Source organism: Bombina bombina, chromosome 1 (genome assembly GCF_027579735.1).
Source record: "Bombina bombina isolate aBomBom1 chromosome 1, aBomBom1.pri, whole genome shotgun sequence".
Classification (NCBI taxonomy): domain Eukaryota; kingdom Metazoa; phylum Chordata; class Amphibia; order Anura; family Bombinatoridae; genus Bombina; species Bombina bombina.
Genome location: NC_069499.1, coordinates 1,570,375,747 through 1,570,396,357, shown reverse-complemented (window position 1 = coordinate 1,570,396,357; position 20,611 = coordinate 1,570,375,747). Strand labels below are relative to the sequence as shown.

The 20,611-nt window shown below is 41.7% G+C and overlaps 1 protein-coding gene across 1 annotated transcript in view; it reads left to right on the top strand.

The window, feature by feature from the left end:
• Window positions 1-20,611, top strand: part of MYH10 (myosin heavy chain 10) — a gene marked incomplete in the record, with an annotated part of 607,379 nt that overhangs the window by 401,831 nt on the left and 184,937 nt on the right. Inside the window, 2 exon segments of the mRNA XM_053709890.1 lie at window positions 8,803-8,976; window positions 10,225-10,398. Of these exon segments, the coding sequence (XP_053565865.1) occupies window positions 8,803-8,976; window positions 10,225-10,398 (348 nt within the window).

Below are 20,611 nucleotides of genomic sequence, written 5' to 3'. Positions count from 1 at the left end.
AAGACGATGTAATGCTGGAAGCTGTCATTTTCCCTATGGGATCCGGTAAGCCATTTTTATTACGATTGTAAATAAGGGCTTCACAAGGGCTTATTTAGACTGTAGACATTTTTTGGGCTAAATCGATTGATATTAACACTTATTTAGCCTTGAGGAATCATTTATTCTGGGTATTTTGATATAATAATATCGGCAGGCACTGTTTTAGACACCTTATTCTTTAGGGGCTTTCCCAAAGCATAGGCAGAGTCTCATTTTCGCGCCGGTGTTGCGCACTTGTTTTTAAGAGGAGCTCTGATACTTATAAAAGTCTTCTGAAGGCATCATTTGGTATCGTATTCCCCTTGGGTTTGGTTGGGTCTCAGCAAAGCAGATACCAGGGACTGTAAAGGGGTTAAAGCTTAAAACGGCTCCGGTTCCGTTATTTTAAGGGTTAAAGCTTCCAAAATTGGTGTGCAATATTTTCAAGGCTTTAAGACACTGTGGTGAAAGTTTGGTGAATTTTGAACAATTCCTTCATGTTTTTTCGCAATTGCAGTAATAAAGTGTGTTCAGTTTAAAATTTAAAGTGACAGTAACGGTTTTATTTCAAAACGTTTTTTGTACTTTCTTATCAAGTTTATGCCTGTTTAACATGTCTGAACTACCAGATAGACTGTGTTCTGAATGTGGGGAAGCCAGAATTCCTATTCATTTAAATAAATGTGATTTGTGTGATAATGACAATGATGCCCAAGATGATTCCTCAAGTGAGGGGAGTAAGCATGGTACTGCATCATTCCCTCCTTCGTCTACACGAGTCTTGCCCACTCAGGAGGCCCCTAGTACATCTAGCGCGCCAATACTCCTTACTATGCAACAATTAACGGCTGTAATGGATAATTCTGTCAAAAACATTTTAGCCAAAATGAACCCTTGTCAGCGTAAGCGTGGATGCTCTGTTTTAATTACTGAAGAGCATGACGACGCTGATATTAATATCTCTGAAGGGCCCCTAACCCAATCTGAGGGGGCCAGGGAGGTTTTGTCTGAGGGAGAAATTACTGATTTAGGGAACATTTCTCAGCAGGCTGAATCTGATGTGATTACTTTTAAATTTAAATTGGAACATCTCCGCATTTTGCTTAAGGAGGTATTATCCACTCTGGATGATTGTGAAAATTTGGTCATCCCAGAGAAACTATGTAAAATGGACAAGTTCCTAGAGGTGCCGGGGCTCCCAGAAGCTTTTCCTATACCCAAGCGGGTGGCGGACATTGTTAATAAAGAATGGGAAAGGCCCGGTATTCCTTTCGTCCCTCCCCCCATATTTAAAAAATTGTTTCCTATGGTCGACCCCAGAAAGGACTTATGGCAGTCAGTCCCCAAGGTCGAGGGAGCGGTTTCTACTTTAAACAAACGCACCACTATTCCCATAGAGGATAGTTGTGCTTTCAAAGATCCTATGGATAAAAAATTAGAAGGTTTGCTTAAAAAGATGTTTGTTCAGCAGGGTTACCTTCTACAACCCATTTCATGCATTGTCCCTGTCACTACAGCCGCATATTTCTGGTTTGATGAACTGATTAAGGTGCTCGATAGTGACTCTCCTCCTTATGAGGAGATTATGGACAGAGTCAATGCTCTCAAATTGGCTAATTCTTTCACTCTAGACGCCTCTTTGCAATTGGCTAAGTTAGCGGCTAAGAATTCTGGGTTTGCTATTGTGGCGCGCAGAGCGCTTTGGTTGAAATCTTGGTCGGCAGATGCGTCTTCCAAGAACAAGCTACTAAACATTCCTTTCAAGGGGAAAACGCTGTTTGGTCCTGACTTGAAAGAGATTATCTCTGATATCACTGGGGGTAAGGGCCATGCCCTTCCTCAGGATCGGCCTTTCAAGGCAAAAAATAGACCTAATTTTCGTCCCTTTCGTAAAAACGGACCAGCCCAAGGTGCTACGTCCTCTAAGCAAGAAGGTAATACTTCTCAGGCCAAGCCAGCTTGGAGACCAATGCAAGGCTGGAACAAGGGAAAGCAGGCAAAGAAACCTGCCACTGCTACCAAGACAGCATGAAATATCGGCCCCCGATCCGGGACCGGATCTGGTGGGGGGCAGACTCTCTCTCTTCGCTCAGGCTTGGGCAAGAGATGTTCTGGATCCTTGGGCGCTAGAAATAGTCTCCCAGGGTTATCTTCTGGAATTCAAGGGACTTCCCCCAAGGGGAAGGTTCCACTGGTCTCAGTTGTCTTCAGACCACATAAAAAGACAGGCGTTCTTACATTGCGTAGAAGACCTGTTAAAAATGGGAGTGATTCATCCTGTTCCATTGAGAGAACAAGGGATGGGGTTCTACTCCAATCTGTTCATAGTTCCCAAAAAAGAGGGAACATTCAGACCAATCCTAGATCTCAAGATCTTAAACAAATTTCTCAAGGTCCCATCTTTCAAGATGGAAACCATTCGAACTATCCTTCCTTCCATCCAGGAAGGTCAATTCATGACCACGGTGGATTTAAAGGATGCGTATCTACATATTCCTATCCACAAGGAACATCATCGGTTCCTAAGGTTTGCATTCCTGGACAAACATTACCAGTTCGTGGCGCTTCCTTTCGGATTAGCCACTGCTCCAAGGATTTTCTCAAAGGTACTAGGGTCCCTTCTAGCTGTGCTAAGACCAAGGGGCATTGCAGTAGTACCTTACCTGGACGACATTCTGATTCAAGCGTCGTCCCTCCCTCGAGCAAAGGCTCACACGGACATCGTCCTGGCCTTTCTCAGATCGCACGGCTGGAAAGTGAACGTGGAAAAGAGTTCTCTATCCCCGTCAACAAGGGTTCCCTTCTTGGGAACAATTATAGACTCCTCAGAAATGAGGATTTTTCTAACAGAGGCCAGAAAGACAAAGCTTCTGGACTCTTGTCGAATACTTCATTCCGTTCCTCTTCCTTCCGTAGCTCAGTGCATGGAAGTGATCGGGTTGATGGTAGCGGCAATGGACATAGTTCCTTTTGCGCGCATTCATCTAAGACCATTACAACTGTGCATGCTCAGTCAGTGGAATGGGGACTATACAGACTTGTCTCCAAAGATACAAGTAAATCAGAGGACCAGAGACTCACTCCGTTGGTGGCTGTCCCTGGACAACCTGTCACGAGGGATGACATTCCACAGACCAGAGTGGGTCATTGTCACGACCGACGCCAGTCTGATGGGCTGGGGCGCGGTCTGGGGATCCCTGAAAGCTCAGGGTCTTTGGTCTCGGGAAGAATCTCTTCTACCGATAAATATTCTGGAACTGAGAGCGATATTCAATGCTCTCAAGGCTTGGCCTCAGCTAGCGAGGACCAAGTTCATACGGTTTCAATCAGACAACATGACGACTGTTGCGTACATCAACCATCAGGGGGGAACAAGGAGTTCCCTAGCGATGGAAGAAGTGACCAAGATTATTCTATGGGCGGAGTCTCACTCCTGCCACCTGTCTGCTATCCACATCCCGGGAGTGGAAAATTGGGAAGCGGATTTTCTGAGTCGTCAGACATTGCATCCGGGGGAGTGGGAACTCCATCCGGAAATCTTTGCCCAAGTCACTCAACTTTGGGGCATTCCAGACATGGATCTGATGGCCTCTCGTCAGAACTTCAAAGTTCCTTGCTACGGGTCCAGATCCAGGGATCCCAAGGCGGCTCTAGTGGATGCACTAGTAGCACCTTGGACCTTCAAACTAGCTTATGTGTTCCCGCCGTTTCCTCTCATCCCCAGGCTGGTAGCCAGGATCAATCAGGAGAGGGCGTCGGTGATCTTGATAGCTCCTGCGTGGCCACGCAGGACTTGGTATGCAGATCTGGTGAATATGTCATCGGCTCCACCTTGGAAGCTACCTTTGAGACGAGACCTTCTTGTTCAGGGTCCGTTCGAACATCCGAATCTGGTTTCACTCCAGCTGACTGCTTGGAGATTGAACGCTTGATTTTATCGAAGCGAGGTTTCTCAGATTCTGTTATTGATACTCTTGTTCAGGCCAGAAAGCCTGTAACTAGAAAGATTTACCACAAAATTTGGAAAAAATATATCTGTTGGTGTGAATCTAAAGGATTCCCTTGGGACAAGGTTAAGATTCCTAGGATTCTATCCTTCCTTCAAGAAGGATTGGAAAAAGGATTATCGGCAAGTTCCCTGAAGGGACAGATTTCTGCCTTGTCGGTGTTACTTCACAAAAAACTGGCAGCTGTGCCAGATGTTCAAGCCTTTGTTCAGGCTCTGGTTAGAATCAAGCCTGTTTACAAACCTTTGACTCCTCCTTGGAGTCTCAATTTAGTTCTTTCAGTTCTTCAGGGGGTTCCGTTTGAACCCTTACATTCCGTTGATATTAAGTTATTATCTTGGAAAGTTTTGTTTTTAGTTGCAATTTCTTCTGCTAGAAGAGTTTCAGAATTATCTGCTCTGCAGTGTTCTCCTCCTTATCTGGTGTTCCATGCAGATAAGGTGGTTTTACGTACTAAACCTGGTTTTCTTCCAAAAGTTGTTTCTAACAAAAACATTAACCAGGAGATTATCGTACCTTCTCTGTGTCCGAAACCAGTTTCAAAGAAGGAACGCTTGTTGCACAATTTGGATGTTGTTCGCGCTCTAAAATTCTATTTAGATGCTACAAAGGATTTTAGACAAACATCTTCCCTGTTTGTTGTTTATTCAGGTAAAAGGAGAGGTCAAAAAGCAACTTCTACCTCTCTCTCTTTTTGGATTAAAAGCATCATCAGATTGGCTTACGAGACTGCCGGACGGCAGCCTCCCGAAAGAATCACGGCTCATTCCACTAGGGCTGTGGCTTCCACATGGGCCTTCAAGAACGAGGCTTCTGTTGATCAGATATGTAGGGCAGCGACTTGGTCTTCACTGCACACTTTTACCAAATTTTACAAGTTTGATACTTTTGCTTCTTCTGAGGCTATTTTTGGGAGAAAGGTTTTGCAAGCCGTGGTGCCTTCCATTTAGGTGACCTGATTTGCTCCCTCCCTTCATCCGTGTCCTAAAGCTTTGGTATTGGTTCCCACAAGTAAGGATGACGCCGTGGACCGGACACACCTATGTTGGATAAAACAGAATTTATGTTTACCTGATAAATTTCTTTCTCCAACGGTGTGTCCGGCCCACGGCCCGCCCTGGTTTTTTAATCAGGTCTGATAATTTATTTTCTTTAACTACAGTCACCACGGTACCATATGGTTTCTCCTATGCTATTATTCCTCCTTAACGTCGGTCGAATGACTGGGGTAGGCGGAGCCTAGGAGGGATCATGTGACCAGCTTTGCTGGGCTCTTTGCCATTTCCTGTTGGGGAAGAGAATATCCCACAAGTAAGGATGACGCCGTGGACCGGACACACCGTTGGAGAAAGAAATTTATCAGGTAAACATAAATTCTGTTTTATGTAAGAACTTACCTGATAAATTAATTTCTTTCATATTGGCAAGAGTCCATGAGGCCCACCCCCTTTTTAAGGTGGTTATGATTTTTTTGTATAAAGCACAATTATTTCCAAATTCCTTTGTTGATGCTTTTTACTCCTTTCTTTATCACCCCACTACTTGGCTATTCGTTAAACTGAATTGTGGGTGTGGTGAGGGGTGTATTTTTATAGGCATTTTGAGGTTTGGGAAACTTTGCCCCTCCTGGTAGGAATGTATCTCTCATATGTCACTAGCTCGTGGACTCTTGCCAATATGAAAGAAATTAATTTATCAGGTAAGTTCTTACATAAATTATGTTTTTATCATTTGTTAGTTATGCAAATCTACTGTATTTACTGGTCCTTTAAATTACTTTCTTGGAAAGTGTTATTTCTTTTGGCTATCTCTTCTGCTAGAAGAGGTTTTGAGTTATCTGCTCGTCATCAGGATAAGGCAGTTTTACGGTCTTCTTTTGCCTTTTTGCCTAAGGTTGTTTCTTCCGATAACATTAGCAGAGAGATCGTTGTTCTTGTTTGTGTCCTAATCCTAAGAATGCTTAGGTCATTGAAATATTACATTGACGCTACTAAGGACTTTAGACTAACTTCTAGTTTGTTCATTCAGAAAGGTCAGTAAGTGTCTACTGGTTTGATTCACAGGGCTTACTTGGAGACAGGTCAGCATCCACTACAGCAGATTACTGCTCATTCTACTAGGTCAGTTGCCACTTCTTGGGCTTTCAGGAATGAGGCTTCAGTTGACCAGATTTACAAGGCAGCTACTTGGTCTTCTTTGCATACTTTTACAAAATTCTACCATTTTGATGTTTTTGCTTCCTCTGAATCAGCTTTTGGTAGAAATGTTTATTAGGTAGCTGTCTCAGTTTGATTTGTTTTGCATGTTTTATTTTAACTGCATTATTATTATTATTTTTATTGGGTTGTGGATTTAATTTCTCAGTGAAAAAAAGATGTTTTTAAATTTCTCCCTTTTTGTTATTACTCGTGGACTCTCTAGCTTGGGTATTAGTTCCCAGGAGTAATAGATTGTGACTCTCACCACCTGTATGAAAGAAAACATAATTTATGCTTACCTGATCAATTGATTTCTTTCATAGTGGTGAGAGGTCCTTCAGACTCCACCCTTAAATTTATTTGAGGGTTAATTTTGACTTTAGCACATCTGTTTGTTGTGCTCTAATTTTTGGCTCTTTTTCCCTTTTCCCTTTACCTCACTTTGCTTGGCTATACTTTAGACGGAGGTATTTGTGGGGTGGTAAGGGTTTTATAGGGCCTCCTCTGCCTCCTCCTAGTGGTGAAGAAGAGTAATTCAAAGGAGTAATTGACTGTGGACTCTCACCACCATGGAAGAAATGAATTTATCAGGTAAGCATATAAATTATGTTTTTGAAATTTACAATTTTCTACAGAGTTATTGTGCTTTCTCTGCCCCAGTCAGTGTATCAAACTCCTTGTTCAGGATTATGCTCTGTGCATGCACTTTTCATTTGACATTGTTATTCTGCATCAGTTTTGAAGCTTCAAATGGGTATAAGCAAATATATTTTGTTTTTGTTGTCAAATAATCAAGTTTAGAATTCCGTAAAAAAGGGTGTGGTGCTATATTATCAGTTATTTGTAGAGCGCCAACATATTCCGCAGTGCTATAAACAGGTATACAAGGAAACATTTATAGGGATCAAATGGGTAGAGGGCCCAACTCTTAAGAAGGTGATCTACAAAGAGCTGGGCTCTTAGGCTTACATGCTAAGGGGGTTCAAGGGGATAGCAATGGAGGAGAGTAACTGGTATAAACAAAGGTTAGTGTAGGTTGTATGTATCCCTGAACAGTAGAGTCTTTAGGGAGTGCTTGAAGCTTTCTAAACTAGGGGAGAGTCTTGTGAAGCGAGGCAGAGAGTTCCACAAGATGGGAGCCAGTTTGGAGAAGTCCTGTAAACGGGTATGTGAGGAGGTAACAAGAGGAGGAGAGTAGGAGGTCATGAGCGGAGCGAAGGGGACGGGAGGGAGAGTATCTGGAGACAAGGTCTGAGATATAGGGGGGAGCAGTGCAGTATAACTTCTTCCTACTAAAATGGTACATGGTCTAAAATATGAAACCTACAAAGAGACTCTGATCTAAATATGTATAGTTTAGAGGAGAGAAGGAAAAGAGGTGACATGATAGAAACCTAAAATATATGAAGGGACTTAATAAAGTAGAAGCTGAAAGCATTTTCCACAAAAAAAAAGAGCAAAACAAGGTCACAATATTAAGTTAGAAGGTAGCAGATTCAGGGGAAATGTGAGGAAGCATTTTTTTTTTACAGAAAGGGTGGTGGGTTCATGGAATAATCTTCCAACTGAGGTGGTAAACATAGGGACTGTAAAGGAATTAAAAAATCTGGGACATGCATAAGGCTATCCTATGTAATATATGTAGACTTAATGGGACATGCATAAGGCTATCCTATGTAATATGTATAGACTTGATGGGACATGCATAAGGCTATCCTATGTAATATGTATAGACTTGATGGGACATGCATAAGGCTATCCTATGTAATATGGGTATACTTGATGGGTCATGCATAAGGCTATCCTATGTAATATGTATAGACTTGATGGGACATGCATAATGCTATCCTATGTAATATGGGTAGACTTGATGGGACATGCATAAGGCTATCCTATGTAATATGGGTAGACTTGATCGGACATGCATAAGGCTATCCTATGTAATATGTATAGACTTGATGGGACATGCATAAGGCTATCCTATGTAATATGTATAGACTTGATGGGACATGCATAAGGCTATCCTATGTAATATGGGTAGACTTGATGGGACATGCCTAAGGCTATCCTATGTAATATGGGTAGACTTGATGGGACATGCATAAGGCTATCCTATGTAATATGGGTAGACTTGATGGGACATGCATAAGGCTATCCTATGTAATATGGGTAGACTTGATGGGACATGCATAAGGCTATCCTATGTAATATGGGTAGACTTGATGGGACATGCATAAGGCTATCCTATGTAATATGGGTAGACTTGATGGGACATGCATAAGGCTATCCTATGTAATATGGGTAGACTTGATGGGCCTTTTGGTTCCTAGCTACTATCAAATTCTCTGTTTCCTAAAGGATGTTATACTTTTGAGATCATGTCTACGTTGTGTAAGGCTTTTAGCCAAACAGCAAATAAGACCATTATCCAAGCACAGAACATAACCGTGTTAACAACAATAATGATCAACCCAGATGTTTCATTCTTAAAACAAAATTGTAATTTTTATATTCAGTTTATACAGTTCCTCAAATGTTTCCATTGGTTTGGCCCTAATTTCCTTTTGTTCTTCCAGCTGAACTCCTTTGAACAGCTTTGCATCAACTACACCAATGAGAAGCTGCAGCAGCTCTTTAATCACACCATGTTTATCCTGGAGCAGGAGGAATACCAGCGTGAGGGTATTGAGTGGAACTTCATTGACTTTGGACTGGACTTACAGCCTTGTATTGACCTCATTGAGAGGCCGGTAAGGAGAGTACTGTATAACATGTCCTGTCCAATCAGTTTTAGAAAATAGCCTTGGTTGCCAGAATTACCATTACATGGGAAAACATCACCATATGTAATACAAAAAAAGGACATTTCTAAGGGGGGAAACGCATTGTATTGTTACACATTTAGTATCAACATTTAGAAGTTTATATCTATTTTTCAATAAAAATGAATAATTAAATATCAGAAGATAAAAATATCGATAAAATTATTAAATACATTTTAACAATACATAAAATTCTGATTTCCCAGAGTGGTGGTTTAACCTGGTTTGACAAATATGCGCATGCTACTATCTGTGTAGCGAAAAATATTTGTTTTACCAAAAAATTATCCTAGATAAAAATTAAGAAAATATAATATATTTTTACATTTATTTTGTTTTCTAAAATCTTGTATTAGTTTAGTGAAATATGAATGTACATTATCAAAAACACAACAAAGTGAGGTAAGCGGTTACTACCAGGTTACCATTACTCTGCCAATATCTTGATAGCTATAAGGGTATTGAAAAGCTCATATTGTTAGTTATTGTTGTGACTATTGGCTAGCAGCTGAAGGACACTGGGCCAAAAGTTTGAGAGAATTTATCACTGTTCATGACTAAAACATTGGATATGATCTTAAGTTGAAGGATAGTAGATTCAGGAGTTATTAGAAACACTTTTTTTCAGAATAAAAATGTGGTTGATGTGTGGAACAGACTTTCAGTATAGGTGGTAAGGACAATTTCTGTAAGAATACAAGAAAGCCTGAGATAATTTAACTTCAGAAGGAAATATGATCAGACTTGATGGGACTTCTAATTCTTATCTGCCTTCACAATGTATGTTTTTCTGTTTTTGCTTACTGGGTTATACAAATGATTTCAGTAAGAATTTAAAGTGTCTGCCCGGAATACTGCCGGAGGGTCCACTAAGCAATAAGGCACAAAGCACCAGGGTAATTCCTGTGAGACACTACCCTTCTTCTGGTTACCTACACATAATAATATTTTGGTTAGTGTATAAAAATGTCCACGGAAATGTATTTTATTCTAAAGATTTCCAAATGAATACAGTTCTCTGCATCATTTTTCCCAAATATAGACTTTGTTTCTTTCATAGATGCACAAATGTATTTAGTTATATACAGACAATAATGTTGTATTCCAGCAGACCTGTTTCTGGTCAGAATAACAGAAGAATGATTAAGCTCCTGTATTTTGCCTCTGTGTTTGCAGGCTAATCCTCCTGGTGTTCTGGCTCTGCTTGATGAAGAGTGCTGGTTTCCAAAAGCCAATGACAAAACATTTGTGGACAAATTGGTACAAGAACAAGGCACTCATTCCAAGTTCCAGAAACCTCGTCAGCTGAAGGATAAGGCAGACTTCTGCATCATCCATTATGCAGGCAAGGTAAGAGCTTTATTGTTGCCCCATAAGCTTAAAGGGACATTAAACACTTTGAGATGGTAATATAATATGATAAATTGAATATATAAAAAAGACTGTGCAATATACTTTCATTATTTATTTTGTTCCCTTTCCTGCAATTTAATTCTGAAATGTGAGCTTTTCAGTTCCTGTTAGAAATGGAAGAGCAGAACACTGTTCTATTCCACACAGCCATTGGCTGCACACTCTAGTGACCTATTTATAACTGTCCCTAATTGGCCAAAGCAGAGAAGGTAACCTAAGTTACAACATGGCAGCTCCCATTGTTTTATAGACATTAAAACTTTACACTTTGTCAGTATTTAAGCAGCTAATGAAACTTTAAAACATACTTTTATGTTATTCTCAGACTAATCTTTTTTCTTTGAATGCATCATTCTATCTAGCATTTATTTAGTGTTTTTTGTCGCTTTAAATACTAACCAGAGGAGATAACAATTTACAGTTATAAATGTCCCATCTAGTTCTAGATTTTAGTTGGTCCTCTAGTATCCTTGACATGTGTGTGCGCAGCATTGCCCCTGTCTGTGTAAGGCTGTGTATAGTGCTTTGCATACATTTTACATCTCACCAGTATGTGTTAATGTGTGCTGTAGAGTAGTGTTTATTAAAGGGACACTGAACCAAATTTTTTCTTTCATGATTCAGATAGAGCATGCAATTTTAAGCCACTTTCTAATTTATTCCTATTATCAATTTTTCTCCGTTCTCTTGCTATCTTTATTTTAAAAAGAAGACGTCTAAGCTTTTTTTTTTTATTCAGCACTCTGGACAGCACTTTTTTATTGGTTGATGAGTCTATCCACCAATCAGCAAGAACAACCCAGGTTCATCACCAAAAATGGGCCGGCATCTAAACTTACTTTCTTGCATTTCAAATAAAGATACCAAGAGAATTAAGAAAATTTGATAATAGGAGTAAATTAGAAAGTTGCTTAAAATGTCATGCTCTATCTGAATCACGAAAGAAAAAAATTGGGTACAGTGTCCCTTTAAGTCTGTAGGTACCAGGTGTATCAGCGGATGTTGCCACTACGCTGTATAATTGCCTATTGTCCCATTAGTGACCAGGCTTGGAGTGTTAAGTTCAGACACTGAGCAGAAGTATAATTTGTCACATCTTTAGCTATTCCTCTGCCTAGCATTTGCAGGGCCTGGGGTAAGGGAAGCTTGTGTAAATAGGCATCACTAGTTCAGTACAGATTTACAGGATTGGGATCTGCCCCATAAACCGTGTTAGGTTACATTAGTTTTGTGGTGTATCTTTGTATTGTGCAGTAGTCACTACTAGAATCTGTAGCCTTGTATTTAAAGATCAGCATCAGAAGAATACTTAAAGGGACAGCACAGGCAGAGTGAAGCTTTCATCATATTGATGGAGCCTAATGTTTAAAACAGTCCAATGCACTTCTTTGTCTTTGTTGAAATGTAGCTCCTTTCCATGAGAGCATACGGAGGTAGGCTCACTAGCAAAAACATGTCTTGAGCCCTGTATGACAGCTGTAACAATGTTTGTAACAATGTTTTACAAGACACATGGACAGGAGCTAAGATTCTACAAAAGAGGCAAATTTTAAAATAAAAAATTTGATTTGTATTTCCTTTCTCCAACATAGGTGTGTCCGGTCCACGGCGTCATCCTTACTTGTGGGATATTCTCTTCCCCAACAGGAAATGGCAAAGAGCCCAGCAAAGCTGGTCACATGATCCCTCCTAGGCTCCGCCTACCCCAGTCATTCTCTTTGCCGTTGTACAGGCAACATCTCCACGGAGATGGCTTAGAGTTTTTTAGTGTTTAACTGTAGTTTTTTATTATTCAATCAAGAGTTTGTTATTTTGAAATAGTGCTGGTATGTACTATTTACTCAGAAACAGAAAAGAGATGAAGATTTCTGTTTGTATGAGGAAAATGATTTTAGCAACCGTAACTAAAATCCATGGCTGTTCCACACAGGACTGTTGAGAGCAATTAACTTCAGTTGGGGGAACAGTGTGCAGTCTCTTGCTGCTTGAGGTATGACACATTCTAACAAGACGATGTAATGCTGGAAGCTGTCATTTTCCCTATGGGATCCGGTAAGCCATGTTTATTACGATTGTAAATAAGGGCTTCACAAGGGCTTATTTAGACTGTAGACTTTTCTGGGCTAAATCGATTCATTATTAACACATATTTAGCCTTGAGGAATCATTTTATCTGGGTATTTTGATATAATAATATCGGCAGGCACTGTATTAGACACCTTATTTCTTAGGGGCTTTCCCAAAGCATAAGCAGAGTCTCATTTTCGCGCCGGTGTGGCGCACTTGTTTTTGAGAGGCATGGCATGCAGTCGCATGTGAGAGGAGCTCTGATACTTAGAAAAGGCTTTCTGAAGGCTTCATTTGGTATCGTATTCCCCTTTGGGTTTGGTTGGGTCTCAGCAAAGCAGATACCAGGGACTGTAAAGGGGTTAAAGCTTAAAACGGCTCCGGTTCCGTTATTTTAAGGGTTAAAGCTTCCAAATTTGGTGTGCAATATTTTTAAGGCTTTAAGACACTGTGGTGAAAATTTGGTGAATTTTGAACAATTCCTTCATGTTTTTTCGCAATTGCAGTAATAAAGTGTGTTCAGTTTAAAATTTAAAGTGACAGTAACGGTTTTATTTTAAAACGTTTTTTGTACTTTCTTATCAAGTTTATGCCTGTTTAACATGTCTGAACTACCAGATAGACTGTGTTCTGAATGTGGGGAAGCCAGAATTCCTATTCATTTAAATAAATGTGATTTATGTGATAATGACAATGATGCCCAAGATGATTCCTCAAGTGAGGGGAGTAAGCATGGTACTGCATCATTCCCTCCTTCGTCTACACGAGTCTTGCCCACTCAGGAGGCCCCTAGTACATCTAGCGCGCCAATACTCCTTACTATGCAACAATTAACGGCTGTAATGGATAATTCTGTCAAAAACATTTTAGCCAAAATGAACCCTTGTCAGCGTAAGCGTGGCTGCTCTGTTTTAGTTACTGAAGAGCATGACGACGCTGATATTAATATCTCTGAAGGGCCCCTAACCCAATCTGAGGGGGCCAGGGAGGTTTTGTCTGAGGGAGAAATTACTGATTCAGGGAACATTTCTCATCAGGCTGAATCTGATGTGATTACATTTAAATTTAAGTTGGAACATCTCCGCATTTTGCTTAAGGAGGTATTATCCACTCTGGATGATTGTGAAAAGTTGGTCATCCCAGAGAAACTATGTAAAATGGACAAGTTCCTAGAGGTGCCGGGGCTCCCAGAAGCTTTTCCTATACCCAAGCGGGTGGCGGACATTGTTAATAAAGAATGGGAAAGGCCCGGTATTCCTTTCGTCCCTCCCCCCATATTTAAAAAATTGTTTCCTATGGTCGACCCCAGAAAGGACTTATGGCAGTCAGTCCCCAAGGTCGAGGGAGCGGTTTCTACTTTAAACAAACGCACCACTATACCCATAGAGGATAGTTGTGCTTTCAAAGATCCTATGGATAAAAAATTAGAAGGTTTGCTTAAAAAGATGTTTGTTCAGCAGGGTTACCTTCTACAACCCATTTCATGCATTGTCCCTGTCACTACAGCTGCATATTTCTGGTTTGATGAACTGATAAAGGTGCTCGATAGTGATTCTCCTCCTTATGAGGAGATTATGGACAGAATCAATGCTCTCAAATTGGCGAATTCTTTCACTCTAGACGCCACTTTGCAATTGGCTAGGTTAGCGGCTAAGAATTCTGGGTTTGCTATTGTGGCGCGCAGAGCGCTTTGGTTGAAATCTTGGTCGGCTGATGCGTCTTCCAAGAACAAGCTACTAAACATTCCTTTCAAGGGGAAAACGCTGTTTGGCCCTGACTTGAAAGAGATTATCTCTGATATCACTGGGGGTAAGGGCCACGCCCTTCCTCAGGATCGGCCTTTCAAGGCAAAAAATAGACCTAATTTTCGTCCCTTTCGTAAAAACGGACCAGCCCAAAGTGCTACGTCCTCTAAGCAAGAGGGTAATACTTCTCAAGCCAAGCCAGCTTGGAGACCAATGCAAGGCTGGAACAAGGGAAAGCAGGCCAAGAAACCTGTCACTGCTACCAAGACAGCATGAAATATTGGCCCCCGATCCGGGACCGGATCTGGTGGGGGGCAGACTCTCTCTCTTCGCTCAGGCTTGGGCAAGAGATGTTCTGGATCCTTGGGCGCTAGAAATAGTCTCCCAGGGTTATCTTCTGGAATTCAAGGGACTTCCCCCAAGGGGGAGGTTCCACAGGTCTCAGTTGTCTTCAGACCACATAAAAAGACAGGCGTTCTTACATTGTGTAGAAGACCTGTTAAAAATGGGAGTGATTCATCCTGTTCCATTAAGAGAACAAGGGATGGGGTTCTACTCCAATCTGTTCATAGTTCCCAAAAAAGAGGGAACGTTCAGACCAATCTTAGATCTCAAGATCTTAAACAAATTTCTCAAGGTCCCATCGTTCAAGATGGAAACCATTCGAACTATCCTTCCTTCCATCCAGGAAGGTCAATTCATGACCACGGTGGATTTAAAGGATGCGTATCTACATATTCCTATCCACAAGGAACATCATCGGTTCCTAAGGTTTGCATTCCTGGACAAACATTACCAGTTTGTGGCGCTTCCTTTCGGATTAGCCACTGCTCCAAGGATTTTCACAAAGGTACTAGGGTCCCTTCTAGCGGTGCTAAGACCAAGGGGCATTGCAGTAGTACCTTACCTGGACGACATTCTGATTCAAGCGTCGTCCCTTCCTCGAGCAAAGGCTCACACGGACATCGTCCTGGCCTTTCTCAGATCTCACGGCTGGAAAGTGAACGTGGAAAAGAGTTCTCTATCCCCGTCCACAAGGGTTCCCTTCTTGGGAACAATTATAGACTCCTCAGAAATGAGGATTTTTCTAACAGAGGCCAGAAAAACAAAACTTCTGGACTCTTGTCGGATACTTCATTCCGTTCCTCTTCCTTCTGTAGCTCAGTGCATGGAAGTGATCGGGTTGATGGTAGCGGCAATGGACATAGTTCCTTTTGCGCGCATTCATCTAAGACCATTACAACTGTGCATGCTCAGTCAGTGGAATGGGGACTATACAGACTTGTCTCCAAAGATACAAGTAAATCAGAGGACCAGAGACTCACTCCGTTGGTGGCTGTCCCTGGACAACCTGTCACGAGGGATGACATTCCGCAGACCAGAGTGGGTCATTGTCACGACCGACGCCAGTCTGATGGGCTGGGGCGCGGTCTGGGGATCCCTGAAAGCTCAGGGTCTTTGGTCTCGGGAAGAATCTCTTCTACCGATAAATATTCTGGAACTGAGAGCGATATTCAATGCTCTCAAGGCTTGGCCTCAGCTAGCGAGGACCAAGTTCATACGGTTTCAATCAGACAACATGACGACTGTTGCGTACATCAACCATCAGGGGGGAACAAGGAGTTCCCTAGCGATGGAAGAAGTGACCAAGATTATTCTATGGGCGGAGTCTCACTCCTGCCACCTGTCTGCTATCCACATCCCGGGAGTGGAAAATTGGGAAGCGGATTTTCTGAGTCGTCAGACATTGCATCCGGGGGAGTGGGAACTCCATCCGGAAATCTTTGCCCAAGTCACTCAACTATGGGGCATTCCAGACATGGATCTGATGGCCTCTCGTCAAAACTTCAAAGTTCCTTGCTACGGGTCCAGATCCAGGGATCCCAAGGCGGCTCTAGTGGATGCACTAGTAGCACCTTGGACCTTCAAACTAGCTTATGTGTTCCCGCCGTTTCCTCTCATCCCCAGGCTGGTAGCCAGGATCAATCAGGAGAGGGCGTCGGTGATCTTGATAGCTCCTGCGTGGCCACGCAGGACTTGGTATGCAGATCTGGTGAATATGTCATCGGCTCCACCTTGGAAGCTACCTTTGAGACGAGACCTTCTTGTTCAGGGTCCGTTCGAACATCCGAATCTGGTTTCACTCCAGCTGACTGCTTGGAGATTGAACGCTTGATTTTATCGAAGCGAGGTTTCTCAGATTCTGTTATCGATACTCTTGTTCAGGCCAGAAAGCCTGTAACTAGAAAGATTTACCACAAAATTTGGAAAAAATATATCTGTTGGTGTGAATCTAAAGGATTCCCTTGGGACAAGGTTAAGATTCCTAGGATTCTATCCTTCCTTCAAGAAGGATTGGAAAAAGGATTATCGGCAAGTTCCCTGAAGGGACAGATTTCTGCCTTGTCGGTGTTACTTCACAAAAAACTGGCAGCTGTGCCAGATGTTCAAGCCTTTGTTCAGGCTCTGGTTAGAATCAAGCCTGTTTACAAACCTTTGACTCCTCCTTGGAGTCTCAATTTAGTTCTTTCAGTTCTTCAGGGGGTTCCGTTTGAACCCTTACATTCCGTTGATATTAAGTTATTATCTTGGAAAGTTTTGTTTTTAGTTGCAATTTCTTCTGCTAGAAGAGTTTCAGAATTATCTGCTCTGCAGTGTTCTCCTCCTTATCTGGTGTTCCATGCAGATAAGGTGGTTTTACGTACTAAACCTGGTTTTCTTCCAAAAGTTGTTTCTAACAAAAACATTAACCAGGAGATTATCGTACCTTCTCTGTGTCCGAAACCAGTTTCAAAGAAGGAACGCTTGTTGCACAATTTGGATGTTGTTCGCGCTCTAAAATTCTATTTAGATGCTACAAAGGATTTTAGACAAACATCTTCCTTGTTTGTTGTTTATTCAGGTAAAAGGAGAGGTCAAAAAGCAACTTCTACCTCTCTCTCTTTTTGGATTAAAAGCATCATCAGATTGGCTTACGAGACTGCCGGACGGCAGCCTCCCGAAAGAATCACAGCTCATTCCACTAGGGCTGTGGCTTCCACATGGGCCTTCAAGAACGAGGCTTCTGTTGATCAGATATGTAGGGCAGCGACTTGGTCTTCACTGCACACTTTTACCAAATTTTACAAGTTTGATACTTTTGCTTCTTCTGAGGCTATTTTTGGGAGAAAGGTTTTGCAAGCCGTGGTGCCTTCCATTTAGGTGACCTGATTTGCTCCCTCCCTTCATCCGTGTCCTAAAGCTTTGGTATTGGTTCCCACAAGTAAGGATGACGCCGTGGACCGGACACACCGATGTTGGAGAAAACAGAATTTATGTTTACCTGATAAATTTCTTTCTCCAACGGTGTGTCCGGTCCACGGCCCGCCCTGGTTTTTTAATCAGGTCTGATAATTTATTTTCTTTAACTACAGTCACCACGGTGCCATATGGTTTCTCCTATGCTAATATTCCTCCTTAACGTCGGTCGAATGACTGGGGTAGGCGGAGCCTAGGAGGGATCATGTGACCAGCTTTGCTGGGCTCTTTGCCATTTCCTGTTGGGGAAGAGAATATCCCACAAGTAAGGATGACGCCGTGGACCGGACACACCGTTGGAGAAAGAAATTTATCAGGTAAACATAAATTCTGTTTTTAATGTAGCTATATTTCATGTTGTATCATATGGTGATGATTATTTATCATATGAAGGCATTCGGTTTCTTTGCCGAGATTTAATGAATGTGATTATTTCAGAAGAAACCTCACGAGACCATTTGTTTTGATTGTAATATTTAGAGACAATGGAATAGGACGGTAAAATTATCATTTATCTTCTTTGTCGTCTTCTGATTGGCTTTTGTCATATAAGAAAAGTCAGTATATTGGCATAATGCAGTGGCCACCACACACATCAAAGCATCTCTTACGTTACTTACCGAACCAGAACCAGTTTGAATCTGATAAATAATTTATTAAAAATAAGATAGGAACAAAATTAAGAAGCGTTCAACCAGATGTATCAAAGTAAGTTTCAGGCATAGACAAAACCGTTAATACATAGACATGTGCATTCGGCAGTTTCATTCACTTTTCTTTCATGTAATTGGCAAGAGTCCATGAGCTAGTGACATATGGGATATACAATCCTATCAGGAGGGGCAAAGTTTTCCAAACCTCAAAATGCCTATAAATGCCACCCCTCACCACACCCACAATTCAGTTTTACAAACTTTGCCTCTTATGGACGTGGTGAAGTAAGTTTGTGCTTGATTTCTATGAGTTCTTCTATGACAAGCGCTTATATGCATTCTGAAGCCCAATTCCTCTGAGTACAGTATTTGTCAAAGGGATGTGAAGAGAGTATCGCCTATTGATTTTATGGTTTCCCTTCGCGGGAAATCTTTTCAAGGGTTCTCTGTTATCGGTCGTAGGGATTCGTCTCCTACCTCCCTTTTCAGATTGACGATATATATATCGATATATATACCATTACCTCTGCTGTTAGTTTTCAGTACTGGTTTGGCTATCTGCTAAATGTGGATGGGTGTCTTTCGGTAAGTATGTATAATTTAAGACACTCTCAGCTATGGTTTGGCGCTTTATGTATTAATATAAAGTTTTAAATATAAATTTCTTTCTAATGACATGGTGATTCCACGGATCATCTAATTACTATTGGGAATATCACTCCTGCCCAGCAGGAGGTGGCAAAGAGCACCACAGCAAAGCTGTAAATATATCATCCTCCCTTCCCTCCAACCCCAGTCATTCTCTTTGCTTACGTTAGAGCAAGGAAGTGGTAAAGTTTAGGTGTTGGAAAGAAGATTCTTCAATCATTATTTTTCAGCAGTGCAAGATTGTTCTGCTTTGTCCTAGGGTGTAGCCTTCAGTAGAGCAGTGGTGGCTTTCAAGCAATGGGAACTTCCCATGTAGTTAATGCTGCCCTAATATTGAAGACCTGAGTAAGATTACTCAGTCTTTATCTCTTTTTCCACAGGTCCATGTGAGGGAGAAGACCTCTCAAACCTAGTGGGCTGCCTTGCTGCCGGGCATATTTCTAAAGTGCTGAATTTATTTTTCTGGGAACACAGGAAAACTTTGGCACTTTAATATGGACACAATAGACATTATCCTTTAAAGATTGGGGATTATGTTATGAGGGCAGTAATGGCAGGCACTGGGGACTAGGAGATTGTGGCTCATGGGGTTAGGTGTGTTTCACTACTCCTGGCGGCGTTATTTTACAGACATTTGCCGACCGGGAGGTTTATTTTTGATACGCCCACGATGGGCGGAGCTAGCCATTTCTTTCCCACTTAATTTCCGGTGTTATGGAGAGCAGCGGTAATAGCAAGTTAAATAAGTGCTTATAGACTGCGCTACGGTGATGCGGGACAACAGCCCCAGATCTGTTAATAAAAATTGTTTAGGTTGAGTCCGGACGTTTACTATCAAAGAATATAAGCTCCAGTGGCAGCAAGGAAGGGTAGGCACCTCAGCAAAGCTAAGCTGAGGTGTAGAGGTTGTCAGGGAATTTATTGTGCAAATTTGAGATTTTTCTTTGCAAGCAAAAATAAAAATGGTTACGTTTAACATTTAAAGAGAAAGTAATGTTTTTGTGTGGTAATTTCAAGTTAAAATATAGGTTTATTTAATTTTAATCTGCTCATTTGTGAATAAAGATGGACCAAGAGGCCTTGCAAGATGTTACATGGTCTTTATGTTTTGATGTTAATGTGGAACCACCAATCCCTTTCTGTTCCTCACCAATCCCTTTCTGAGAGAAATTTACAGTTCAGGGAAAGACTTTTTCCTGAGCCAACATTGTCTGGGGCGGATGCTGTTCAGGAGTCTGTGACAATGTTCAAGATATGCCGCAGCTTTCTCCTCAAGTGTCCCAACATTTATCGTCCACACACCCATTGCCCTGCGCTTCCTCTCTTACTCCACCTGGAGTTACATTGCAAGACATCGCTTCCCTCATCCTTTGCGGTATCTGATGCGTTGTCTGCTTTTCCCATGCTGCAGGGAAATCGCAAGAGGAAATGTAATCAATCAGTGAGTAAGGTTGCTGACACAGTTGTGGCTATTCCGAATGTCCCCTCCCAGAAGTCTGAGGAGGAGGATACTTTGGTAGCATCTGAGGGTGAAATCTCAGACTCAGACAGTGTAATTCTTTCTGCTGATACTGAAGTTGTATCCTTCAGGTTTAAGCTAGAACACCTCCGTTTGTTACTTAAGGAGCATTTTAGCTACCCTGGACGACTCCAGCACTACTGTCGTAGTCAATCCTAAGAAGTCTAGTAAACTAAACAAGTATTTTCATATACCTTCCATGGTGGAGGTTTTTCCTGTAC